Source organism: Piliocolobus tephrosceles, chromosome 15 (assembly GCF_002776525.5).
Source record: "Piliocolobus tephrosceles isolate RC106 chromosome 15, ASM277652v3, whole genome shotgun sequence".
In the NCBI taxonomy this organism is placed as follows: Eukaryota; Metazoa; Chordata; class Mammalia; order Primates; family Cercopithecidae; genus Piliocolobus; species Piliocolobus tephrosceles.
Window position 1 is genome coordinate 74,640,261 of NC_045448.1, and position 27,957 is coordinate 74,668,217.

Genomic DNA, 27,957 nt, shown 5'->3' on the forward strand with positions numbered 1-27,957 from the left:
TTATTAAGAAAAAGAAGTTTAATGGACTCACAGTTCCACATGGCTGGGGAGGCCTCACAATCATGGTAAGAGGCACATGAGAATGAGAGCCAAGTGAAAGGGGTTTCCGCTTATCAAACCTTCAGATCTCCTGAGACTTATTCACTACCATGAGAACAGTATGGGGGAAACTGCCTCCATAATGCAGTTCTCTCTCACCGGCTCCCTCCCACAACACAGAATTATGGGAGCTACAATTCAAGATGAGATTTGGGTGGGGACACAGCTAGACCATATCATCTGTGTTGTGCTGCTTTCACTCACGGTGCTGTTGTAGTCAACCATGCTGTTGCAGGTTTCTGATTTTCATTGCTGAATATATTCCATAATATGACTACCGCATTTCAAGAGAAATCCATTCCACTGTTGCTGAATTACGGGTTGTGTCTTTATTTGGCCTATTTTAGCAAGAATACTAGCCAGTTCCAGTGTCTCAAGCCTGTACTCCTAGCACTTCGGGAGGCCGAGGCAGGCAGATCGCTTGAGCCCAGGAGTTGGAGACTAGCCTGGGCAACATGGCAAAACCCTGTCTTTACAAAAAATACAAAAATTTGCCAGGCATGGTGGTGCACACCTGTAGTCCCAGCTACCCAGGAGGCTGAGGTGGGAGGATCACTTGAGCCTGGGAGATCGAAGCTGCAGTGAGCTGTGATCGTGCTATTGCACTCCATCTAGCCTGGGCAACAGAGTAAGACCCTGTCTCTAGAAAAAAAAAAAAAAAAAAAAAGTCCCATAGCCTGGGTGGTTTAAACAGTGAACATTGATTTCTCACAGCTCTAGAGGCAGAGAATTCTAAGATCAAGGCACCAGCAGGTCTAGTGTCCGTCGAGGGCCCCCTCCTAGCATGTAGACAGCCACCTCCTCTCTCTATCTTCACATAGCCAGGAGGGGAGAGGGAAGGGGAAGCAAGCTCTCTGGTATCCCTTCCTATAAGGACACTAGTCCCATTTAGGAGGGTGCCACCCTCTTGACCTAATTACCTCCCCAAAGCCCTACCTCCAAATGCTATCCCATTGGGGATTAGGCTTCAACATACAAATTTGGGAGGGACACAAACATTCAGTCCACAGCAGGCTGTCTACAGCTTTGACTCTTGCAGACTGTGTTGATGTGAAAATCTTTGTATGTGGGATTTAATGTGTGTGACTATGGATTTCATCAGTTTTTCCACCAATGGTCCTTTTTCTGTCATAGGACCCAGTGTAGGATACTCTATTACATGTAATTGTCATATCTTAGATATGAAGCAAACTTGCCAGCTGTAGTACAGTAGGTGCACACTGTGTGTAGAGTTTTTTTGTTTTTAGCCTCCTAATATCCAGCCAGATCACTGTTTTCCAAAGCAGCTACTATGTAGCCTTTTGGGTCTATTTTCTTTCACTTAGAAAAACTCATTTAAAATTCATCCATGTTGTTACATGAATGGTTTGTTCCTTTTTACAAGTCGAGTTGAGCTTCACATAAAATTAACCATCTTAACGTGAACAATTCAGTGGCATTTAGTACATTCACAATATTGTACAACCACATCTCCCTCCAGTTTTAAAATATTTTCATGATATTTTAAAATATTTAAAAGTTTTCCAAAAAAAAATCCCTGTACCCATTAGGCAGTTACTCCTCATTCCTACCCACACAGCCCCAGCCCCCAGCCTCTGGCAGCAACCACCAATTTGCTTTTTTATTTCTATAGATTTACCTGTTCTGAGTATTTCATATGAATGGAAGCATACAATGTGTGATCTGTTTTGTATCTGGCTTCTTTCACTTAACAAAATGTTTTTGGTGGGGCACAGTGGCTTATACCTGTAATCCCAGCACTTTGGGAGGCCGAGGTGAGTGGATCACCTGAGGTCAGGAGTTCAAGACCAGCCTGGCCAACATGGTGAAACCCCCGTCTCTACTAAAAATACAAAATTAGCCAGGTGTGGTGGCACATGCCTGTAATCCCAGCTACTTGGGAGGCTGAGGCATGAGAATCACTTGAACCTGGGAGGCAGAGGTTGCCGTGAGCCGAGATCACGCCATTGCACCCCAACAAGAGCAAAACTCCATCTCAAAAAAAAAAGAAAAAGTTTTCAAGGTTCATCCATATTGCAGCATGTATCAGAACTTCTTTTATTTAAATTGTGGTAAAGTATGTATAACTTAAATTTGCCATTTTGATCATGTTTGTGTGTACAGTTTAGTGGCATTAATTACATTCACAATATTGTGCAACTGTCACCACTATCTGCTTCCAAAACTTCATCAGCCTAAACAGAAACTCTGTCCCATTAAGCAATAACCCCTCATTTCCTGCTCCTCCCAGCCCCTGCAAACCTCTCATCTGCCTTTTGTCTCCAGGAATCTGCCTCTTCTAGATAATTCATATCAGTGAAATCCTACAGTATTTGTCCTTTGTGTCTGGTTTATTTTACGTGGCCTAATGTTCTTAAGGTTCAACCATGTAATAGCATGTATCAAAACTTCATTCCTTTTTTGGCTAATATTCCGTCATATGGACATACACATTTTATGTATCCAACCACCTGCTGATGGATGGTTATGTTGTTTTCACCTTTTAGTTGTGGTGAATAAATGCTGCTTTGAACATTGGCATACAAGTATCTGTTTGAGCCTCTGTCTTCAGTTTGATTGGGTATTTACCCAGGAGGGCTTCTGTCACTTAACAAAATGTTTTTGGCCAGGTGCGGTGGCTCACTGGAGGAGAGTAGCTTACTGACCCCTGGTCTTGAGTGTGTGTCTAGAAATGGAATTACTGGGTGATGCAGAATGCAACTCTTTAGCTTTATTGGATAATGGTGGGCGGAATCCCAAAGTGCTTAGATCACAGACAGCACTTGGATTAATCAGAGTTTTAAATTTTTGCCAATTTGGTCCATGTGTGATGGTGTTTTATTATGAGTTTAATGTGTATTTCCTGATTTCTAGTGGAGTTGAACACCTTTTCACATGTTCATAAGCATGTGGGTTTCCTGTTTTCTAGCATGCCTATTAACTTTCCTGTTGGTGGTTTGCCTTTCTAAATTAATATTGACTAATTAATATTCCAAAAATGTTTACTCTTTGTGTTTCTGCAGAACAAATAGTGGAGAAAGATGAAGGTCCATATTATACTCACCTGGGATCTGGCCCCACAGTCGCCTCTATCCGGGAACTCATGGAGGAGCGGTAAGTGATACACAGATGTCCAAGGAGAAACGGGTGTGCTGTTAATGGAACGTGGATATTAAGCACCTCTCATTTTTCATTGCCTTGTAATAGAAAGCGTACAGAAAGGAAGCTCTGATAACTGGGTTATGGAAGGCTGACTGTGGGATCCTCACTTCCATTGTTTCTGGGTTTCTTTCATTCTGTAGGTCTGCCGAATTCATGTACCCCTGCCTCTCTCTATCTTGAAATGTTTTTATTGAAGAAACATGGTTATATGGCTCTATGTCCTGTAGAGTTAGTTTCCTACAGTCTGAATTTTGCTGATAGCTTTCCCGTGGTATTGTGGTGTCATTAAAAATGTTTAGCATGCCTCTATGTCCTGTAAATTGGTAGTTAGACCAAAAGCCCTGATTGGGATCAGGTTGTTTTTCCTTTTTTTCCAAAACTGCCTCATAGGTAGAATTTTTTACCTCCCCTAAGAGGAATGTAATGTCTCACTCCTGGCGAGTGGGAACCTACTCAGGTTGTCCCCTAAATCCTTTGGACAGGATCATAGGAGTCTTTCATAACTTTCTTGATCTGTCATATGACAAGATATCCTGGGTTCATGCTGTACATTTATCCAAGAAGTCCCGGTTCTTTTTATTGGAGGAAAAAGTATTTAGAAAACAGACTCTGCCTACTAGGGGCACTCATGACTACACGGGATTGTTCATTGTTTTTAGGCTGCTTAAGTAGAAAGAGCTATGTTGAATCTGTGGATTTTTCATTTTTGTTATTGCTTAGTGATTACATACATCATGAGTTTATATTGACACTCCCAATTCAAATTCAGGACTCTAGGGTTTCTGTTTACTAGTTGTGGTTTTTGAGCAGTTCATATAGATGGAGACCTGGAAACCCATGTGCATGTCCACAGCAGTTAGTAAACTCTGAATTCCAGTCTGTGGCTCCGGGGCTGAGAGCAGGGACTTGAGCCAGACTGAGGCCCAGTCCTGGCCCTGTCACTCACTGCTGAGTCCCTAGCAAGTTGTTCTGCTCTTCTGTGACTCAGTTTTCTTATCTGCAAAATAGAGATGATGATAAAAATACTTAGACTGTAGGAGTGTCGTGAGGATAAACTGAATTGATGTGTGGAAAGACTTAGTGCTTGTCATGAGTACTACAGAAAATGTAGATAGTCATTAACTACCTCACAGACAAATGCACTAATTGCATTTTTTCAAACAAGCATTAGTTTTTGTTTTGTTTTGTTTTTGAGACAGAGTCATGCTGTAGCCCAGGCTGGAGTGCAGTGATGCAATCTCAGCTCACTGCAAGCTCCGCCTCCCGGGTTCACGCCATTCTCCTGCCTCAGCCTCCCGAGTAGCTGGGACTACAGGCGCCCGCCACCACTCCTGGCTAATTTTTTGTATTTTTAGTAGAGACGGGGTTTCACCGTGTTAGCCAGGATGGTCTTGATCTCCTGACTTCATCCACCCGCCTCGGCCTCCCAAAGTGCTGGGATTACAGGCATGAGCCACCGTGCCCGGCTGCGTTAGTATTTTAATAATAAAAGCTAAGATGATGTAGACATAAACATATGCTTGCGCATACATATACATACAAATACGTGAAAAGCTGCGTGGCTTAGAGTTGCTGCAGATTCGGGAACCAGATTTTGTCTGACCATGGGAGCCAAATACTTTTTTTTTTTTTTTGACGTGGAATCTGCTCTGTCCTCCAGTCTAGAGTACAGTGGTGTGGTCTCGGCTCACTGCAACCTCCACCTCCCAGTTTCAAGCAATTTTCCTGTTTCAGCCTCCCGAGTAGCTGAGACTACAGGTATGTGCCACCACTCCCGGCTAATTTTTGTATTTTTAGTAGAGACGGGGGTTTCCCCATGTTGGCCAGGCTGGTCTTGAACTCCTGACCATAGGTGATCCGCCCGCCTTGACCTCCCGAAGTGCTGGGATTACAGGTGTGAGCCACCGTGCCTGGCAAGGAGCCAGATACTCTTGTCTGTGTAGCACAGAACATGATTTTGAACTGAATGACTATAACAGCTTCTCTGAATAAATGAAAGGTAAGATACATGGAGGACAGTGATCTACAGTCATCACTCTTAATTTCCTAGACGATCTGGGAAGATTTATTTTCACCAATCTGTAAATTCTAGCCTGGTATGAGGGCACTTCTAAGTCCATGAGCATAAGACAGATTTGAAGCTGTGTAAGTGTTGTCATGCTTGCCTGCATGTGCTCACATCCCTGTGTGTTGTAGTTTGCAGATTAGACCAGGCAGCTTCTGGGCCAGTGATTTTTGTAAGGAATCCTGACACTATCATTTGCTGCAGGGGAGTCAAATGTACAAGTTTGATCTGGGGCAGGTTTTTTGTTCTGGGGCATTTTGGGGTAACAATTTTATAAGATTTCCAGACAGCTCTCTTAAACAACTTTTCATTATAGAAAAGTATTTTGAAACAAGGATCAAGAGATCTTTGAAATTTGGTAAGATAAGGTTGAAATATGTCTCCCCCACCCCCCCAACGATTGCTTTAAAAATAACAGCCAGCTGTAGATTCTTCAGAAACTGATCCAAGGGAGGAATTCCTCTCAAGACCAGGAATACTTGTGTTTTTCCTTAGCAACTGGTTTATTTTTATCTTAAGGACCTTGCAAATCATGTAACAGATTGCAGTTCCATCTTTATGTTGCCTGCTAGTAAACTTGGAGCCAGATTTGTGTACCCCATCAGGAGGAAGGTAATTTCTCATCTTTGGCCTATAGAACCTATTCAGGTTCATTCCTCTGGGTTTTTTTGTTTGTTTGTTTTATTTTGTTTTTGACATGACCCTAACAAGCCTTTTTCGGATTTCTCATATAACAAGATATTCCAGGCTTATCTCTCAGAAATACACACAAAATCCCACTGTTTGTATTTTGTATACCAGCATACCTTTTTTTTTTTTTTTTGCCCTTTACTCTGATTTCATCACTTGTTAGTTTTATCTTGTAGATATCTTCATAAGATCCTTTCTGGAACAAGGGGAGTAGTGAGTGATTGATGCAAATCCCCTGGGTAGGGATCTAGTTTGTGAATGGTGGGTATAGTTTGTGAATGGCAGGTCTAGGCCATCTCTTTTCCTAGACTGTTCCTCAACCCTTTCTCTTCGGGACTGCTCTGCTGTCAGGAGTTGGCTGAAGGCAGGGAGGGGAAATAAACTGAAATCAGGAAAACCTGGTTCTGTTAGCTTTTCCAGTAAAGATTTGGAGAAAGGAGGGGAAGGTTGAAAGCAGATCCTAAAATTTCCCAACTTATTTATGAGCTTCATACCTTGTGGGTACCCAGCTCCTTATCTTCATAGATAATTGGAGTCAGTTGTCAAACCTGTATCTGAGATTGGTGCACAGCACAGAGCCTTGTGTGTTCTGTCTGGGAAGGAGATTCTCTGCAGCCTAGGAGTTCATTAAAAGCTTGTTCTAGAAACAAAGAACCAACACTGTGCTAGTAGGTTCTCTGAGATTTGGGGAAACTGGTCTTGTTACTGTGTGATAGAGACAATTCTGAACAGGCAAAGCCTCAGAGCAGTGGTTGTCAGATTTCAGTGGGCCTCAGAGTCTCTAGAGGGTTTGTTAAAACACAGATGACAGGGCCCCACCTGAGTTTCTGACCCAGCAGGTCTGGGATGGGACCTGAGAATCTGTGTTCCATTCCTACCAAATTTCTAGGGGATGCTGATGCTGCTGGTTCTGGGACCACCCTTGGAGAGCCAGTTATCCTTTAGAATAAGATGATTGGCTTGGATGATTAGTTATCCTTTAGAATAAGATTTCAGGCTATCTATGCAGACTTAGTCGAGGGTCTGATAGTTAATCTGAATACTAGAAGGGCCTCTTCATGATAGGCCAAAAAGTGAGGCACTTAAGAAGAGCTAAAGTGAGAGTTGATTGGCTGTCTTTAAACACAAAGAGACAGTTCTGTTTTGTTTGTTGTTGTTGTTGTTTTTTAGTCTAGCTGATCAGACAGTGCTTGGCCCTTTTATTTGTCTAATGTGAGGGTCACTGTAGGACACATTTCTCACGGGGCGGGATGGTGGGGAAGGACCTGGTTGGAAAGCGGTGGCAGTGTCCTCAGCTCACCCTCCTGCGAGGAACGCGATAGTGCTTCCGTCTGGGTGAGAGGAGTGTGGGCACCTCAGGCTGTTCTCCCGACAGAGATCTCCAGGACACACCAGGGCCCCAGGCCCTGCCCTTATGGGTGGCTTCCTGATAAATGCTTGTTGAAATGAAAGTTGTCCAGGAACCAGACAAAAGCAGCATTATGTGTTCTTTAACTCTTCATCCAGACCACACTATATAAACTCCTGAGTCCTGTCTCCAAACACTTTCTATAAGAGACTAACAGAGCCTTAGAATTTTAATGTTGTAATGATCAGAAACACTTTTCATCCTTTTGCTAAGATCTTGAGTGAAATAGAGAACATGGAACTCAGAGGAACCTTAGATCAGCATTTAAAAAAAATCTTTATGGGCTGACAAAAGCTTGTTTGAAAACATTAATTAGTTAATTTAAAAACATTATAAACGGTGTTCTCTTTTTCAATTACAAAAATGAAACAAAGGCTTTAAAAGTCTAAAGAATAAGTGAAGCTCTAAAGTTTGATGTTATTTTTCAATATTTTCTAAGCATTTACAAAGATATTTGTATATATACAGATATAAATGTATTAAATATGTATATAGAGAAGTTTTAAACCAAATGTAGTCCATTATAATATACCCACTGTCTGTAGCTTGCTTTTTCCCCCACTTAATTTCTTTCCATGTCAGTACATACAATTCTACCTAATCATTTTTGATGACACATGGTTTTTCATTGCATGAAAATTGATGGGGTTTTTTTTTGTGAGATTTATTATAATGTATTTAACCAGTCTCATGGTAGACATATAAGTTGTTTCATTTTTCTGTTGTTGATGAGACAGTGAATTATCTTGTTCCTAAAGCTTGGTGCATTTGTACAGTTATTTCTGGGGTGGAGATTCCTAGAAGTGGAGTGGATAAGATAAAGAATATGTGTATTCTGAACTGTAGAAGCTATGATAACGTTAATGCTCTATGAAATAGTATATTAAAATAACAGGCCGTGATCAAATTGAATTTATTACAAAAATACAAGGATAGTTAGATTCAGACAAGCTGTTAAAATAGTATGCTGTTAATTGATCGAATAAAAAACATTTAATCATCTGTCTCCTTATATGTTAAAAATACATTTTATAGGCCGGGCACGGTGGCTCAAGCCTGTAATCCTAGCACTTTGGGAGGCCAAGACGGGTGGATCACGAGGTCAGGAGATCGAGACCATCCTGGCTAACACGATGAAACCCCGTCTCTATTAAAAAATACAAAAAAAAAAACTAGCCTGGTGTGGTGGCGGGCGCCTGTAGTCCCAACTACTCAGGAGGCTGAGGCAGGAGAATGGCGTAAACCTGGGAGGCGGAGCTTGCAGTGAGCCGAGGTTGCACTACTGCACCTCTACTCCCTGGGCGACAGAGCCAGACTCCGTCTCAAAAAAAAAATACATTTTATAAAAATAATTCTTAAAATCCTTAGGACAGGAGACTCTTAGTAGCACCCTTCATATCTGTCTCTTTCCCAAAGTTAGCCAGTTTCATGCTCAGTGATGAATTGTTGGAAACATTTTCAGTTAAAGTCGGGAAGTAAGCAGAGATGCCTGCAAGCCCTTCAGAAACCTGGCCAGGCCTGGCATGTGTGGCTCACACCTGCAATCCCAGCACTTTGGGAGGCCAAGGCGGGTGGATCATGAGGTCAGGAGTTCAAGACCAGCCTGGCCAACATGGTGAAACCCCGTCTCTACTAAAAATACAAAAATTACCTGGACATGGTGGCGGGCGCCTGTAATCCCAGCTACTCGGGAGACTGAGGCAGATAATTGCTTGAACCTGGGAGGCAGAGGTTGCAATGAGCTGAGATTGCACCACTGCATTCTAGCCTGGGTGACAGACTGAGACTCCGTCTCAAAAAAAAGCAAGCACCTGGCCGTCTCAGAGAGACAAGAGTCAGGCTAGAGATATAAAGAATAGAAAGGAGTAGGTGGCAAATGACCATTATCTGCATTATCTACAGGTGATATGACATTGCACCTGAAACTAAAAAACTGTTAAAAATAAGATTCTGTAAGATTTTTTACATTATTAAAAATAATTACTGTTTATTGGACTCTTCCCTCATGCCAGGAACTTCAAAGTACTTTAAATGATATACTCCCTGTGGACTACTGTTTGATCTTTACCAAGCCCAGGAGGTGGGGACCGTTTTAATTTCCATTTTACAGATGAGAAAACTGAGGCTTAGAGAAGTTTAGTAATTTGGCCACAGTTATATAGCAAGAAAATGGCAGGGCTGGCACTCACACCCAGTCTGTCTGACGTCCAGGGCTGTGCTTAGACCACTGCTGCCTCTTTGTAGTTGTGTGACCTTGGATAAGTCAGTTCAACTCCAGGGGCCGCAGTTCCACAATCTCTGAATATAGTGTGGTTGGTTAGACGGTCCTGGAGAGCTGGGGTTCTGATGCCCTGAGTGTGTATGGGGGTCAGGGCAGGTGGCATGTACAGGAACCAGATGTGTTTACTGTCCAAGAGAACCTCAGAGCTGGTGTTTGGGCTTAGTAGAGCCACTTCTCCCCAGCCTCAGCTGTTTGTCATCATCATGGTCAAATGTTAGCTGGGGATTATTCAAAGAGAATAATAAGAGTTCCCCCATTTATTTTATTTGTTATATTTACAAATAGCTAACTCTCAGGGTGACTCAGCTAACGGCTGGATATAAATGCCCGTGTTTAGCCTTTGGTTTCAGTTCCCTTCTGGAGTTAGGAGGTAACAATCAGGGACACTCTGCTCGACTCTCCTGCCCTGGATCAGAGGGCCCTGATGGGCAGGAGCAGAGAAGGGCCAGGTGAACCTGGAAGCCTGGAAGTGGCCACTGTGTCTGCAGAGCCTTTAGGTACCAAATAACATTTAAACCTTTCTCTTTCTTTTCTGTTGCCCCAACAGCAACCAGAAACTCAAACAAAAGCACACTGAGGCTGCCTTCCAACCAAAAGCTGTTCTCCTTTGGGGTTCTGCTGTGCTAATGGTGGCTTCTGTCTCCCTCTTCAGGTATGGAGAGAAGGGGAAAGCCATCCGGATCGAGAAGGTCATCTACACGGGGAAGGAGGGAAAGAGCTCCCGCGGCTGCCCCATTGCAAAGTGGGTGAGTGTCGAGCCCACTCACGAGCCACGGCTGTGCCTGGTTCCCCTTGCTGCGTGTAGCTGAGCAGGCAGGAGCGGGGGCCAGGTAGGTGTGTAGGAGACAACATGTTGGCTGTCCAGGGGAGCCTTAGAGCTGGAATCTGGCTCAGGGTTAGGGTCATTTCCCCCAGCCTCAGCCGTTTGTCCTCATCTTGTTTAAATGCCAGTCCCCGGGTCTTGGGCCGGCCTTGGAACGGTGTTAGTCTTCACACTCGGCTCACCCTGTCCCTGTGGCTCAGGGTCGGAGGGGTAGGAAAGAGGAAGCTGGAGATGCTGTCATGACCCGATGGTGGACCCCACTGTGAACTGTCACACTCCTCATCCCCTTCCATATGCCCTGGAGCTGCCAGTGCTTTTGTCTGCTGCTTGGAAGCCAGAGACAAGCCTGAAGGCTGGCATGCTGAGATCCAACCTGAGGGAAGAGGCCAGGGCTCCGGGCAGCACTGTGGGCCAGTCTTGCCTCTGCCCTGCTTCTAAGCAGTTTCGTACCAGGCAGCCTAGATATCTCCACAGGGAGAACATCAGTGACTCAGACCCTAAGTCACCAAACAGAGTCCTTCTGACCTTGCCCTCCCAGTCCACGGGGAGATCTTTAAATAGCAGAGCATCTGCCTCTGCAGAACAAGTGCTGAGGAGGAGCAGCCGGGTTCTTCGGGTGCCTGCAAGCTCAGCCTGGTGCTATGCCGGGCAGTGGGTATGGGTGGAAGACGAGGGCTCGGTCCCTGTGTTCAGCCTGTTTGTGCTCTAGAGACACATGAAATAAAGTCATGGAGACTGGGGTCATTGAGAAGCAGACTTGATGCTGTGGTTCAGAGGAGGAGGAATGCTCAGGCTAGGTTTCCCGAGGTGGGCGTGCCAGGGGCCATAAATACTGGCCCATTGTTAGTCAGGCTGAGGGGAGGGAGGAAGCATTCCCAGTGAGGAGAATTGTGTGGGCAAAGGCAGAGGGGCCGGGTGGACAGACCCATGGCTGGCTGTGAGGGAGGGGGGTAAGATAACCCCTGTCAGTGTGTGTCCATCTGTGCATGTTGTAGGAAATTCTGACATATGCTACAACATACATAAGACATATGTGCCTGTTTTTACCTGGTATACACTCTGTGCCTTTGTGTCTTTGTGTTTGGTGAAAATAAAAGGCGTCTGAACTTGAACTACCAAGTTTACTATTTTTAGCAATTTTTAGTCAGCATTGCAGAATTATGTACAACCAAAGAATCTGGAATCACTTCATGTATTCATAAGTGTGAAGAAGCAGGCTGCCCCCACCGTCGTGAGAGGTGGTCATTGCAGTGAGAAGTCTGATGTGGCTCATCATGGTGGGGTGTAACCTCCCCAGAGAACCCATCAGAAAAAAGACATCAGCCCTAGAGTGATAGCTGACACTTTCTCCTGCTAATTCATGCAGTCATTGAGGAATTCCAAAGTCTTGGACATAAAAATGAAGATCTTGGAGCATAGGTAGAGTTGGAGACTTTTCCAGCTTCAAGAAAGTTGGCCCCTTAAAGAATAGCTGGTCCTGTGGGTGGCATTAAAGAAGATGCATTTCTAGACCCCGGATACAGTGGTAAAGCAATAAGCCCTGCCCAGGGCTCTTGTGGCCCCGCTGAGGGCTGGGAAGAGCATGTTTGCCTAGAGAGCAGGGCCAGTTCCTGGGGCTAGGAGAGGAAGGCAGGAGGATGGAGGGGCAGGAACTTGGTCCTCAGTATGCCATTGCTCTGGGATCTGTGGGCGGATGCCCAGAGCAGGGCGCATGGGACGCAGTGAACTGGAGGTTACATTCAAGTAGGGAATAGCTCGTGGGTGTCACTGAGCCCTGGTGGGTGAGTATAGAAGGTGCTGACAGTGTTTGCAGAGGGTGGGACTTCCCATGTCTGATGAATGAAGAGAAAAGGAGAGGAAATACCATTTTTTTATGGGAGGAGCAAATGGGTGGTCAATCACAGAACTATTGTAGTGGCAAGAAAATGGCAGTGCTGAGGGCTTTTTTTTTTTTTTTTTTTCCTAGCCATCTCCTTTAGTGTGGTGGAGTTCTGGGGTTTTCTTTTGGCTACAGAGCTGCCAAATACCCTATCTTTTGGTAAGAGGGCTTGGTTTAGAGAGTTCCACCTCCTTTGGAAGTTGGAGAGGGGTTGGGTGCTCCTTCTTCCTGCCCTGTGGGGAAAGTGACCCACAGATCCTTAGAAGGACGGATTATTCTTGGTGGCAGTGTAGTGTCAGGAGCCCAGAGCCAGTTCTGTGGCCACGGGTGAGTGCAGGCATCCAGTGCCTCCTGTGCATGTCCCCACCCTGCCTGGTCCCGTGTCTAGAGCCTGGCTTTTGTTTTCCAACCAGGATTTGTGCCTGTTTCAGCCTCTCCCTAGCCCCTAACCATACCTTCAGCTTAAAGCAGTGGGCCTCATATGTTCTACACTTGACTGGCCAGGATTTGGGGCCACAGTGAAGGCACATCATGGGTACCCAGCAAATGTGTGTTGATAGGATGACCTAGGAAGCAGTGGGTCAGCCCAGAGAGCCCTCTGGTCATCTGTGATTTTAAGGTGGCCTGTACAAAATGTGGAAGATTCTAGGGGTGCCCTGGTTGCACTCTGAAGGCTCAGAACAACAGAGGCATGCCAAAGGTAACACCTGGTACAGCAAGATGGGCTCTGGGAAAGAACTCCAGAGATGCTGCCTGTACCAGTGTGTAAAGGTCACAGAGGTCAGAAGGCAGGTGTTTGTAGGCTCATTAGGGACACAGTGAAACAGACCTAGGAAGCCACAGATGTTAGAACCAAGCACCGTGGTGGGAGCTGTGGGAAGACAGGGTTGGGGTTCTGCTGGGGGTTGTGTTACTCTTGGTCTGGTGCTCAGGGAATTCTGCCCAGAAGCTGGATGAGCTGTTGAGGAGTCTGTGGCTGAGTTGGAGCCGTCTCTGTTGCTCTACTCAGTTATGGATGTTTTCGTGCCTCTGTCAGCCTTTGACTTGGACATTTTTGTGTGTGTTACCCTGCCAGGCTCCTTCATAGGGGTGTGGGTGGGGAACTCCTCTGCACTGTTTTCTTAGTTTTTTTAGTGGACCCACGGGCCTGCGAGGATGGGCCACAGATAGCTGTCTGCTTGTGTCCAATGACATTGCGTGTTTGCCATTTGGGAAGCCAGAATAGCATGGCCTAAGTCACAGCCATGACTGGTTGGGTGACTTGTGTGCTCTGAATGCCTCCCCCATGAGTGTGATTGGCTATGTTCCTCCTGGCCAGGAGCAGAAGTTGACCTTAGTGCCTCGCAAACCCTAGTCACAGAGACCACGGTCTTATCACTGTCCACAAGTGTGTATCAATGCCTGTGATGTACTCAGCCTAATCTGCAGGAATCCAGGCAATCACACAGGGAGTTCTACACAGTATCTGATTTAATACTGTGTTCAGGTGTTACTGATATCCAAAATACACATTTCAAAAGAATGATATAATTAATGCTTTAGTGGGGAAGCACCATTATTCCTGGGCCTCAGAGCAGGAATTCATGGCCAGAGATGTGTTTTGTTCAGCATGCAGAGTATCCTTTCAGAGTCTGAAGGAAATTCTGGCACATGCTACAGCATGGGTAGGACATTACATTAAGTGAAATAAGCAAGTCATAAAAGGATAAATACTGTATGATTCCACTTACATGAGGTACCTAGAACAGTTAAATTCAGAGGCAGAAAGTAGGCTGGGCACAATGGCTCACGCCTGTAATCCCAGCACTTAGAGAGACCAAGTGGGCAGATCACCTGAGGTCAGGAGTTCAAGACCAACCTGGCCAGCATGGTGAGACCCTATCTCTACTAAAAATACAAAAAATTAGCCAGGCATGGTGGTGCGTGCCTGTAGTCCCAGCTACTCTGGAGACAGTGGGGAGAATCGCTTGAGCCCAGGAGGCAGAGATTTCAGTGAGCTGAGATGGCACCACTGCACTCCAGCCTGGGCCACAGAGCGAGACTCAGTCTCAAAAAAAGAAAAGAAAGGAAAAAGAGAAACAGAGGCAGAAAGTAGAACAGTGGTGTCAGGAGAGGAGAATGGAGAGTTCCTTAATGAGCAGAGTTTGTTTTGCAAGATGAAAAAATTTTAGAGATGGGTGGTTGTGATGGTTGCACAGCAATATGAATGTACCTAATGCCACTAAACTGTGTACTTTGAAATGATACAATGATAAATTGTATATTTTACCACAGTTTAAAAAAAAAATGGAGCACTCACGTTTTTGGAGAGGGATTTTATGTAAAATCTGGATTTCCATTTTTTTCTTGCAAAATTGGAAGAATTAGCCTCACTGGGCTGGAATTCCCCCGCGTGGTAGTTGATGGCAGTAAGGCCTGGTTTCTCCCTGTTCATGGGCAGATGCTTTTCACTTTGCCGCCGTCCACACCACCCACTAGTCTTGCATCCGGCCCACCTTCCTCATTTGTATTACCTACCTGGCTACCCCTTTCAGGGTCTCCCAGCACAGACCCACTCGTGACCAGGTCTGTCTGCAACCCAGCATCTCCTGACCTCCAGACCCACTCGGCGGGAGGTATCCTTAGAGACCACTCAGGTGCTCTAAGGCAGTGGTCCCCATCCTTTTTGGCACCAGGGACTGGTTTCGTGGAAGACCATTCAGGCATTAGATTCTCATAAGGAGTGCACAACCTAGGTCTCTCACATTCGCAGTTCGCAGCAGGGTTCGTGCTCCCATGAGAATCTAATGCTGCTGCTGCTCTGACAGGAGGTGGAGCTCAAGTAATGCATGCTCGCCTGCTGCTCACCTCCTGCTGTGCAGTCCAGTTAGTAACAGGCCACAGACCCAGTCAGTACAGGTCCGCACCCCGGGGGTCAGAGACTCCTGCTCTAAAGTACCTCAACCTCAGGGTGCTCCCAGTTAACTCGCCAGTAAACCACACCCATGCCCACACAGCCTCCTGAGCTACAAGGTGTGGGAGTCACTCGGGGTGTTTCCTTGTCCCTCAGCCTCAGGAATCCATTCTTTCTCCTGTTTCCTTACCCCCTGCCATAGTTAGGACTTTATTCATTTTGCTTGCATTATGTCAGTGGTGTTCCAGCTGGTCTCCCCATCTTGCCCTTCTCCCGATTTTCTGCCCCGCCCCCTTTCTAAAGCATGAAACTCTTTATGTAAGACTCCTGCTCACTGTCCTGCTTGGAGCCCCTGCCTCAAGGCCTTGCCGCTGAGCCTGACACTTGGAGCCCTTCCCAGTCTACCCTCATCCTTCCCCTGCCCACAGGCCCCCGCATCTTCTCTGGCCACAGAATTATCTGGCATTCTTTGGCAATTTTCAGCCATCTCCTTTCCCAGCTCCCAGGCCTCTTGGCCCTGACATCTTTTTATAAACCAGGACAGTGTTTGGGAGTGAATGAGAACCCAGACCTCAGACCTGGATCCTGAGCAGCAGAGCAGTAGATGCCCAGGGCTCTCGCTTAAAAAATAAAAAAGGTAGCTTTATTGAGATATAATGCTCATACCATACAGTTCGCACATTTGAAGCATACAATTCAATGGTTTTTGGTGTAGTACATTTTTAAATTGTGGTAACAGTGTATAAACAGGCTGGGTGCAGTGGCTTATGTCTGTAATCCTGGCACTTTGGAAGGCTGAGGCAGGAGGATCACATGAGCCCCAGCAGTTCAAGACCAGCCTGGGCAACATAGTGAGACCCCCTGTCTCTTAAAAATTTTTACAAAGTTAGCTGGGCATGGTGGCATGTGTCTGTATCCTAGGTACTCAACAAGGCTGAAGTGGGAGGATCGCTTAAGCCCAGGAGTTCAAAGCTGCAGTGAGCTATGATCATGCCACTGCACTCCAGCCTGGGCAACAGAGTAAGACCCTGACTCTTTAAAAAAAAAAAAACAGTGTGTGTGTAGAAATAAAATCTAACATGTTAACCATTTTTCAGTGTACAGGTTGGTGGCATTAAGTACATTCACGTTGTTGTACAACCATCAGCATAGTCTATTTCCAGAACTTTTTCAACATCCCATACTGAAACTCTGCACCCGTTAACAATAGTTCCCCATTTTCCCTTCTCCCAGGCCCTGGTAAACTCTAATCTACTTTCTGTCTCTCTGAATGGAACTGTTCTGGGTGCCTCATATCAGTGGAATCATACACTATGTGTCTTTTTGTGTCTGGCTTATTTCATTTAGCATGTTTTTGGGGTTCATCCATGTTGTAACATGGATCAGAATTTTGTTTCTCTTTAAGGCTGAGTAATACTTGGTTGTCTGTCTATACCATGTCATACTTACCTGTTCATCAACTGATGGACGCTGGGGGTGCTTCCATCTTTTGACTGTTGTGAATAGTGCTGCAGTAAACGTGGGTATTCAGGGATCTGCCTGAGTCCTGCTCTTGGTCCCTTGAGTGTATTCCTAGGCATGGAATTGCTGGATCATATGGCGATCCTATGTTTAGCTTTTGGAGGCATTGCCAGACTGTTTTCCACAGTGCCAAGCCCCTTGCATGTTAACTAAAAACACACAGGTATGCAGCATTTTCTCTGCAAATGTTTTAGGATAACATAAAAATCTGACTGTATTTTGGCTTACAGTTTTTATCTGTGTATTTTTACTCCTAAGCCTATGTAAGTCATCAGCACCTTAGATTTTGTGGTAATTATCTTTTACGTCACTCTAAATAAATAACTTTTATGTTTTTGTTCCCTAACAAAACATTTGTTCCCTAGTAATGTTCCCTGTTTGTTCCCTAATAATGGTCTCTTAGCTTGTGAGATTGCTGTCATCAGGGCATGATGTCCCTAGAACCCTGCCCTTAAGACCTGCGCCCTGGGTCTGTGTGACAGAGGGAGGGGTGGCACCATGCAGAGGCGCACAGGTACCTGGCTCCTGCCCCTCACAACCTGCGTCCCTGCAGGTGATCCGCAGGCACACGCTGGAGGAGAAGCTGCTCTGCCTGGTGCGGCACCGGGCAGGCCACCACTGCCAGAACGCTGTGATCGTCATCCTCATCCTGGCCTGGGAGGGCATTCCCCGTAGCCTCGGAGACACCCTCTACCAGGAGCTCACTGACACCCTCCGGAAGTATGGGAACCCCACCAGCCGGAGATGCGGCCTCAACGATGAGTACGTAGCAGGGGGTTGCAGGGCCAGGGCCCACCTATAGGGTCCTGGGCAGCAAATACAGGAGACTGCGGGCAACCCGGGGGAAGGCTCCTAGGGGCCCTCTCTGCGGCACTGTTTGTCTTGCACAGTTAGGACTGTGGTTGAGGAAGGCATATCCACAGATCTTGCTTGAGCTGGGTTCTAGCCCTGGCTCCGGAGGGTCTGCTAATTTGACTTCACTGTTAAACCCCAGGTCGATATACTGGCACTAATGATGTTAGCGAGTGTGAAGTACATGTGCCCCACAAATAGAAGGTATCGAAGATATTTACAAAACCTGCCCTTGGCCAGGGGTGGTGACCCATGCCTATAATCCCAGCACTTTGGGAGGCCGAGGTGGGTGGATCACAAGGTCAGGAGTTTGAGACCAGCCTGGCCAGTATGGTGAAACCCCATCTCTACTAAAAATTAAAAAATTAGTCGGGCGTGGTGGCACACGCCTGTAGTCCCAGCTACTCAGGAGGCTGAGACAGAAGAATCGCTTGAACTCGGGGGACAGAGGTTGCAGCGAGCCAAGATTGCACCACTGCCCTCCAGCCTGGGCAAGAGTGGGACTCTTGTCTCAAAAACAAAAACAAAAACAAAAAAACCCTGCCCTTATTAGAGTTTTTCCCATTTTTAAAAATGAAGATATATTTATTTACAATAAGATTCATCCTCTTGGGTATATAGTTTTGACAAATGTTTACAGTCACATAGCTACCACTACCACAATCAAGATATACAACAGGGCCGGGCATGGTGGCTCATGCCTGTAGTCCCAGCACTTTGGGAGGCCAAAGCGAGTAGATCGCCTGAGGCCAGGAATTCGAGACCAACCTGGCCATCGTGGCGAAACCCCGTCTTTACTAAAAATACAAAAATTAGCCAGGCATGGTGACACATACCTGTAATCCCAGCTACTCAGGGGGCTGAGGCATGAGAATCACTTTCACCCAGGAGGCGGAGGTTGCAGTGAGCCAAGATTGTGCCATTGCACTCCAGCCGGAGCAACAGAACAGGATTCTGTCTCAAAAAAAAAAAAAAAAAAGATGTAGAACAGTTCCATCTTCCCAAGTGCCCTGTGCCCTTTATAAGCAAGTGCTCCCCTAGCCCTGGGCAGCCACCAGTCTTGTTTCCTGTTCCTGTAGGTTTGCCTCTGTGAGAATGTCACATAAATGGGATCATACAGGGTGTAGCTTTCTGAGTCTGGCTTCTTCCATTGAACATAGTGTTTTCAGTGTTCATCTGTGTTGATGTGTGTGTCAGTAGCTCGTCCCTTTTTATCACTGAGTCGTAATCCACTGTGTGGATCTATCACAGTTTGCTTATCCATTCCCCAATTCGGGGCACTTGAATTGTTTCCAGATTGTATTAAACATTAATTTTCATCTCAGTGTACTTTGTTGAAAGGCCTCTTAGCATCTGGACTATAGGAAATAGGCACGTTCAAACCCTGGGGCTCATATCATCTCCCTGTTCATGTGGTCTGTGTTGGAGCTGGTTAAGATATTAGAGTTAAGGGAAAGTATAAACCTTAATAGGTTTTTCCCAGATTCTTCCCCCTTACTTTAGTAAATCCATGTGCTGCTCCCAGCAACAGACTCAGTGTTAAACCTACAGGCTCTCAGTGGTGCTTAGATCTGGCTTTCTACTCAAGGAAACTTGAGAAAGGGGTTGGGGGCAGGGAAGGATGGGTCTCAGTCACTGGGAGGCTGGTGGGTGCCAGGGCTCAGCAGGGCCACCTCTTGAGGGAGGAGGAATACTCCAGAACGAAGCGATATTGCATCTGTATCCCTGACCTGTGCTGTGTGTTGCAGCCGGACCTGCGCTTGCCAAGGCAAAGACCCCAACACCTGTGGTGCCTCCTTCTCCTTTGGTTGTTCCTGGAGCATGTACTTCAACGGCTGCAAATATGCTCGGAGCAAGACACCTCGCAAGTTCCGCCTCGCAGGGGACAATCCCAAAGAGGTGAGCAGAGCTGGGCGGGTACCCTGCCTCCCACCCTTTCTCACCTGGCGCCCTTCATAGTCCAACGGGAGGTAGGACTGGCACGCCATGACTCAGATGCGCAGGAAGTGGAACTTGTTTTCGTTTTTTTAAAAGCTCACCTTACCTTGCTGTGAAATAAGGGGTATGTGGAGGGCACCAAGTGTGAAGAATTAGACTTAGCAGTTATGGGTGCCCCCAGGCTCTTCCAATTTAAACCATCTCTTTTAGGTAAATATTCCAGATATCGAAGATACATATTCAAATTCCTTGTCAGAATTTGGCCCTCTCAGAAGTCATTTCTCCCCCCCATCTTCCCAGGACACCTTTCTGGGTGTGAGGTTTAGCGGGAAAGGTCATCTCCGGCATGTGGGTCACCCTCTGGGTCTTTGCTGTACTTCCCCAGGCATCTCCCACCCTGCCTGGCTGCTAGACAGACGTCTCTGGGCAGTTGTCCGGGCCCTTGCAGTCTCCATGCTGGGGGCCTGGCCTGGTCCCTGGGCTGTGGACTAGTGTCCACACAGTACGACCGCTAGGCACAGCACCTCCTCTCTGCAGGCTCTTTACCCAGACCCCTGCCCTGCAGGGCCTCCCCCAGCCCCAAGACAACAGGGGAAGGCACCTTCAGGCTGTGGGAGCCGGAGCATCTACTCAGGCCGCCTCCCCACTGTTGTTTGTCCTCTGATGCCTGCATGGCAAAGGCCCTCCCGAGCGATGGTCTCCACTCAGCTCCAAATGCAAGGCAGGCACAAGCCTGTCCAGGCTGTCTGCCATTTCACCTCCCTCCTGCCTGGGCTCCTGAGCGGGTGGAGTGCTGGCTTCCTTTGCTAGAATACAGACAAATATCCAAATATCTGGACTCAAGTCGCAACCTTCCAAATCTCTCCAAGCTCCTAGTACCAGAAGGACTTCCCACTTCCCATGGCGCAGGGTCACCCTCTGTACACCAAAGCCCATGTCACCTTCTGTGCTCTGGCTGCCAAGCTTGGGTCCTTATAAGAAAAAAGAAACATTTTCAAATTCGGGACTCTTTATTTACCCCAGACCTGGCTTTTAGACTTCAAAATAGTCTAATAGACCTTCAGATAGTCTAATTTGTTATTAGATTTTTATTTATGATAAGATTCACCCTCCCCCACAAGCAGCAGATGTGGTTGCTTCAATGAATGGAGCCCTGAGGCCACCAGGACCTAAGAACTACCAGGAATGGAAAGATATTGGCTTAATTTCTCTCAAATTCTTTCCCTATTCTACCAACCGCCACTTCCTGTGCTCTTACGATGTGCTAAGCCCCTCACAGGTTTCTCAGATGAATTCATGATCCCCCCCCACCCCAGTGATGTAGGCACTGTTACCCCTTACTTTACAGATGAGGCAGATAGCTTCCTCAAGGCCATGTGGCTAGTTCATGGTGAAGGCAGGATTGAAACCCAGGCCTGTGTGTCCCTAGAGCTCACTAGCCTCACCGCCTGCTGTGCTGGTGGCAGCATCTGGACAGCAGGCAGGGAGGTAGCCCAGCCTCAGTGGCCCAGGCTGGCCTGATCAAGAGTGGCTGGCAGCCCTGGCCACCCCACTGGATGTACAGCTGAGCTGTGGGTCTCCACCTTCCATTTCTCATTCTGTGTGCTTGGTTCTTTTTCTCTTTCCTCTTTTCCTTTTTACTTCTTCATAAACCCTTTGTGCCTGTGCTCATGGTGTCCTAGGAGCCCTTCAAGCCCTGCTTGTTTTCGGAGGGCCAGACAGAGGCTGTGGATACCTGGAACTCTCTGCCACATGTCACCAGGGGCTGCGGCTTCACGTAGAGCAGTGCTGTCCCGCAGTACTTTCTGTGATGGTGGAAACATTCTCTGCTGTACATACAGGAGCCACGTGTAGCTGCTGAGTATTTAAAATGGGACTAGTGTAACTGAGGGACTGAATTTCTTTAATTTTTATTAGAATTCAGGCCGGGCATGGTGGCTCACACCTGTAATCCTAGCACTTTCGGAGGCCAAGGCGAGTAGATCATCTGAGGTCAGGAGTTTGAGACCAGCCTGGCCAATGTGGCAAAACCCCGTCTCTACTAAAAATATAAAAGAAATTAGCCGGTATTGTTGTAGGCACCTGTAATCCCAGCTACTCGGGAGGCTAAGGCAGGAGAATTGCTTGAACCCAGGAGATGGAGGTTGCAGTGAGCCAAGATCGTGCCACTGCACTCCAGCCTGGGTGACACAGTAAGGTTCTGTCTCGAAGAAAAAAAAATTAGAATTCATCTGTATTTCTGTAGCTACATGTGGTTTGTGAATAACACTATATAGTACGAGTCTAGCAGCTGGAGCTTTGAAGTCTGTATCCCTGGCTCCTGACGGACTCTGGGCTGGGCTGGCCTGCACTAGCTATGGACCTTCTAGCATGGATCCTGCCTGCCTCTCTCTTCCTGTCTGTAGCCTGGGAGGAAGTATCCACAGTTGTTGCCCTTGGCTTTTTCATTCCCACTATGCTTCACCTCTGACTTAGGGTGTTCAGCACTCGAAAGTAAGAAACTGTTTGATGTGTTCTGGGCTGAACTGGGCGGGATCCTGAAGGAGCAGTAGTTTAGCCATCAGGATGACTAGACCTTCAGGCCATGGCTTCCACAGCTTTTCCTGGGAGCCTCAGTATCCCCAGCTGTGAAGTGGTCACAGCACCACACCTTCCTGAAGGAAAGACCGGAAAGACACCGGATGACACCTCCCTCCCAGCCTCGCCCACGATGCTTCAGGAATGCCAGCCCACTTCCAGGGTGCAGGGTCTGCCAGGCGGGGCTGCCCTGGATGTGTGACTGCTCATCTCTCTGCAGGAAGAAGTGCTCCGGAAGAGTTTCCAGGACCTGGCCACCGAAGTCGCTCCCCTGTACAAGCGACTGGCCCCTCAGGCCTATCAGAACCAGGTAATGGGCCCTGGGCCTTTTGTTGCCCACATGTCACCGTCCACATCTCTGCTCAGGCTCTGAAGTTGGGAAGTAGGAGAGTGGGCTCTTTTGCTCTCTTATGGGAAGAGCCCAGTCCAGAAATAAAGCAATATGATGTAGTTCTTTGGTAAAAACCCCTTTTTTATACCAGGCTACCTGCATCCCACACTGTCCCTCTTCTGGTCTTCCCCCTTCCCCTGGTAACCCATCCACCTCCTCTGGTCTGGTATCCACTGGTGAGGCCCGAGTTTCTTTCCCCTGTCACCCCTGTATCTCCTAGACAAGGCAAGGGGACTTGGGATAACAAAGAAGGAAGTAATTCCTACAGGAGCCTGAAAGTAACTTTTTTATAGCTGGGGCCTCTCAGCCAGAAAACCTCCCTCCTGCAGTCAAAGGGCAAGGTGACTATCATCCTTAACATCCCTCCTTCCAAGACCCGGCCTCCCCAGGTGCAGAATTAGGGCCACTCACCTCAGGTCATGTGAGCACCTCTCCTTGGCCATCTACATAGGTGACCAATGAGGAAATAGCGATTGACTGCCGTCTGGGGCTGAAGGAAGGACGGCCCTTCGCAGGAGTCACGGCCTGCATGGACTTCTGTGCCCACGCCCACAAGGACCAGCATAACCTCTACAATGGGTGTACCGTGGTAAGGAAACCTGTGCCCTGTCATAGCGCCACCTGTGGGGCAACTGTGGGAGGGAGCCCACCGTGGTCTGTTCAGAAAGGTGGGCTGAGGGTAGGGAGGGACCTGGAGACAGGACCCTTAGAACTCCGGAAGGTTCCCTACAAGATGGCCTGCCCTTGCCCACCTCCCAGAGAAAACCATCACCAGAAAACCCTTGAACAGACAAGGCTAGCTTTGTGTCTGTGTCTTAGGGGGATGCTGCAGGATGTAGCCCCTCAGGCACCTGGAGTGCCCAGTTATCTAGAGCGTGGGCCCCGGTCTCTGCGGACACTTGGATTTAAATGCAAACAAACCCTCGATTCATTCTTTGGACAAATGTGTATTGAGTACCAGCTGTGCCCAGGCACTGCCCTACATGCTGCGGGATGAAACGGACAAAGTTCTTGCCCAAGTATGTGTGGGAATGTGATGTAGAATGAAGGCCAAGAGGGAAAAATGAAGTAGGGTAAGGGATAAAGCAACAGGAGATGCTATCTTAGATGAGAGGAGGGGACATTTGAATTGAGATGTGAACGGTGCAAGAGAGTGAGGGAGCCACTTCCTGGGGATAGAGTGCTCCAGGCAGAGGGATCAGCATGCGTGCAGGCTCCGAGCGGGGAGCAGACTGGGTGTATGTTCAGGGAACAACGGGAAGGGAGTAACTTACTGCAAGGGGCGGGGAGAGTGGGATTGGAGAGGCCAGCAGGGAACAGCTCACAGGGAACCTTGAGGGCCAGGGCAGGGTTGTGGGGTTGTGATGGAAGCTGTTGAGGGCTTCTCAGCTGGGCAGCAGTAAGATTGCATTGTAAAGTTAGATACACTCCTGCTGCTGCAGTTAGAGAATGAGGTGTGTGATGGTGGGGGCAGAATGAGGTGAACAGGAGGAAATAAGAGGAAGGAGGCAAAGGAGGAGGCTGGGGCCACCATCCAGGCCGGAGGGTACACAGCTTGGGCAGCAGTCGGGGAAGGTGCTAATGGGACAGATTTTGGATGATGCGGAAGGGACTGCCAAGAGGATTTGCAGATGGGCTGGATTGTTACGTGAGCAGGACTTGAGGAGCACTCCAAGGCTTTTTGTTTGAGCATCTGGATGAGTGTTGGTAACATGGACCGAGATGTAGAGTAACAGGGGAAGGCTGAATTTAGGAGTAAGAAAACAAGAGTCCTGTTTCAAGATGCCTGCTAGATGTGCAGGTGGAGATGTGGAGTAGGCAGGGGGCAAGGATGGTCTGGAGAGCACATGGTTTATAGTTAGAGCTGTGAGGCTGACGCCATCACCAGGGGAGTGAGTGCACATGGAGAAGAGAGGAGGTTTGGGCTTGGGTAGGGGCTTCCTTGATGGGATGATGCTGGCTGTCTGCTCTGCCTTTTAGTCAGGTTCTGGGCAGACAGGGCTTCCAGGGGCTGAGGATGAGGCAAAGGCACCAGCACATTCCCCTGGAAAGAGGGCTCCCAGATTCCGGGTGTAGCTCATTCCCCCTGGGGATGGATGGACCCACCTTGGGATTTCATTTCTCCACTTGCTTTCTATCCCTGCAACCAAGACTGAGAAGCAAGAAGGGACAGCTCCTGCTGGCATGCTGTTGTGAGGATTTCTAGGTGAAATACACACAGAAAGGGCATGCCTACAGTGTTAGAGAGGCCAAGGAGCTGGGGGGCCCTGGAAAGTGGGCGAGAGCAAGAGCACCATGAGGTGATCTGGATCCCAGAGCTTCTAGAGTTTGGGGTGGAGAAAAGGAGTATTTTCTTCCAAAATGAAAAGTATTGTTTTTTCCTAAACAATTCTTTTTTTAATTTAAATAATGTTAAAAAGGTTGCCTGAAATCTCAGAGATAACCAGTTAGCAGTTTGATGACCATCCATTCAGACACCCTAATGTGTATGTGTGCATGTATGACTTTATGCAATTTTACCCAAACTGGGTCACATTATATATACATGCTGTTCTGTGACCTGCTTTTCTTAAGCTTTCTGTGTCAATGGACTTCATTTTCTGAGGCTGTATGTATGGCTCTGCCGTCATTTATTTAACCAGTCCCCTATCAATGGACAGTAAGTGCTTTCAGACATTTCCCTTCAGTAAACCGCAGGGAGAGGCCATTCTTCTCACATATTTGTGCAGTGGCATAGTAACCTCCTTGAGATTGCATTGATGTTTACTTTTGCAGGCTTGGGGCACTAATTCTCCTGCTTACCTGGCAACACTGGATTTTGTCACTCTTTCATCCTTGTCTGCTGCCTGAGTGGGAAACATACGATCTTATTTTAATTTGTGTTTATTTTATTACTAGAGAGGTTGAACATTCTTTTCCTATTTCTTCTTACACATTTGAATTTCATCTTTGTGACTATCCTATTTGTGTACTTTACTTACTTTTTTAATCAGGCTACCCATACCTTTCGATATTTTTAAATTATCTCTTGTAGGAAATACAGCTTCTGCCACATCTCATCCTTTGGATTTTTCCTTTGGTCTGTCGTTTATAGCATTATTCTGACAAACTGGTAGGAAGCAGGTCTGGCCAATCCAACCCAGAAAGTACACAGGAGGCTGGTCAGAGCAGAGGAAGTCGAAGACCCACACTAGTTAGTCTGGGAAGATACAAGCTGGGTAGGGCATGACACCAAACTCACTTAGAATGCCTCTAAGTTACAGGGTTAATAAAGTTAGTGCCATAAAAACATAAGGTTTCTGTTCAGTGTAATAAAATACCATAATAACAATTGCAAGGCCAATACAAACTGGGTACCTTGAGTTATCCTTGAGTTAAGATAAGCAGGTCAGGCCGGGTCCAGTGGCTCACACCTGTAATCCCAGCACTTTGGGAGGCCGAGGTGGGTGGATCACCTGAGGTCAGAAGTTTGTGACCAGACTGGTCAACATAGTGAAACCCCATCTCTACTAAAAATACAAAAAAATTAGCTGGGCATGGTGGCAGGCTCCTGTAATCCCAGCTACTCGAGGGGCTGAGACAGGAGAATCACTTGAACCCGGGAGGCAGATGTTGCAGTGAGCTGAAATCGCGCCATTGCACTCCAGCCTGTGCAACAAGAGCAAAACTCTGTCTCAAAAAAAAAAAAAAAAAAGAAAGAAAGAAAAGCAGGTCAGACTGGGCACGGTGGCTCACACCTGTAATGCCAGCACTTTGGGAGGCTGAGGTGGGAGGCTCACTTGAGCCCAGGAGTTTGAGACCAGCCTGAGGAATATAGCAAAACCTCTTCTCTACAAAAAATACCAAAACTTTGCTGGGCGTGGTTGTGCATGCCTGTAGTCCCAGCTACTGGGGAGGCTGAGATGGGAGGATCACTTGAGCCCAGGAGGTTGAGACTGCAGTGAGCCGTGATCAAACCACTGCACTGCAGCCTGGGCGATAGAGTAAGACCTTATCTCAAAAAGAAAAAAGAATAAGAAGAAAAAGAAAAGCAGATCACAGAATAGCATGTATATGAATGTGATCCCATTTGTAGTTTTATATAGCCATACATGCACACATACACACATACATACATTCAGATGTCTGGGTGGTCATCTAAACACTAACAGTGGCTAATAATTCACAGAGCTCCAACTGCTACAATATTTGCAACAAGTGATAAAGAAATGATAACCTTAATGTACAAAGATGACTTCATGATTTAAAAAATGACTAGTCATATATAGTAGTGGGCAAAAGTTATAAACTCGCAAAAGAAGGAAGACAGTGAGAGAATTGTGTTAAAATGGGCCAAGGATTTATTTTAATCAGATATGATAAGACATGCGAACCTGAATAATTTTCAGGAAAGAAGTTTATACTCAGATCCTAGAAACAGGAGGCAGGTCATGCTCCGGGGCCACTCGGGGGAGCACCGGGCCAGTCAGGAGACAGAAGAGGAAGGGTGGGAGCATGGCCCAGAGTCTTTAGTGGGATTTTGCAGGAAAGAATGGGTGATGCAGGGTAGCTACACTGGGGAAGTTTAGGATTGGACAGTTTGAATACTTTGCAGGCTCTGAGCTATAGAGTGGTTCCTCATGGCCCTCTCTCTGTAAGGCCAGGGAAATACTGGCTTGGTGTGTAAGTTTGATAAAGGAGATGGCTGGGGGGTGAGCTCTGGATTTGCTGGTTCACATATCAAAGGCACACTTGCAGGCAGCCATTTGCTATCTCTGGGAGTTAAGTAGCCCTGGGAGGGGCAGCCTCTCTGGGATCAAGACCTCAAACGCCAGAGCATCAAGAATGTAGAAAATAAGAAAATACAGTCAACACAAGAGTAGAGAGTAAACTTGAATAAAAAGGCAAATCTTGTGAGAAATGTACACCAACAATGAGATCGATTTTAACAGTGAGCAAAAAGTTTTTAAAGAAATTAGTGGAAAAAATATAGGAAAGTTGAAACACATTCTGCTGGTATGAGTGAAAAACCGAATCGTTTTTGAGGGTAGTCTGGCAATATGTGGCAGTTCTACTTAACATTCATTCTAAGTAATTAAGAATCTTACAAAATTTAGCTAAAAGGGTATTTCAAAAGGTATTGTTTATGGTATAAAAAATCAGAAACAAGTTGAAATATTTGATAATGAGATTAACACATTGATACAGTAGAATAATATCATACAACTCTTTAATCATATTGGGGGAGAATATCTAATGCATAGGAACATATTTATGCTATGTTAAGAAAAAAATGAAGCTATTATATGACCATAGGCATAGTATCCCCTTTAATCACCACAAAGTAATTGTGTACTTGTGTATGTCCACAATTAGATGACCGTGGTATTTAAAGTGAT

General features: G+C 46.7%; 1 protein-coding gene across 1 annotated transcript in view; it reads left to right on the forward strand.

The window, feature by feature from the left end:
- The window catches only part of TET3 (tet methylcytosine dioxygenase 3), a 64,255-nt gene that overhangs the window by 26,562 nt on the left and 9,736 nt on the right, over nt 1-27,957 (forward strand). The window contains exons 2-7 of the mRNA XM_023187959.2: nt 3,123-3,213; nt 10,358-10,451; nt 17,375-17,583; nt 19,422-19,572; nt 22,409-22,498; nt 23,031-23,168. Of these exons, the coding sequence (XP_023043727.2) occupies nt 3,123-3,213; nt 10,358-10,451; nt 17,375-17,583; nt 19,422-19,572; nt 22,409-22,498; nt 23,031-23,168 (773 nt within the window). The remainder of the gene's footprint in view (nt 1-3,122; nt 3,214-10,357; nt 10,452-17,374; nt 17,584-19,421; nt 19,573-22,408; nt 22,499-23,030; nt 23,169-27,957) is intronic.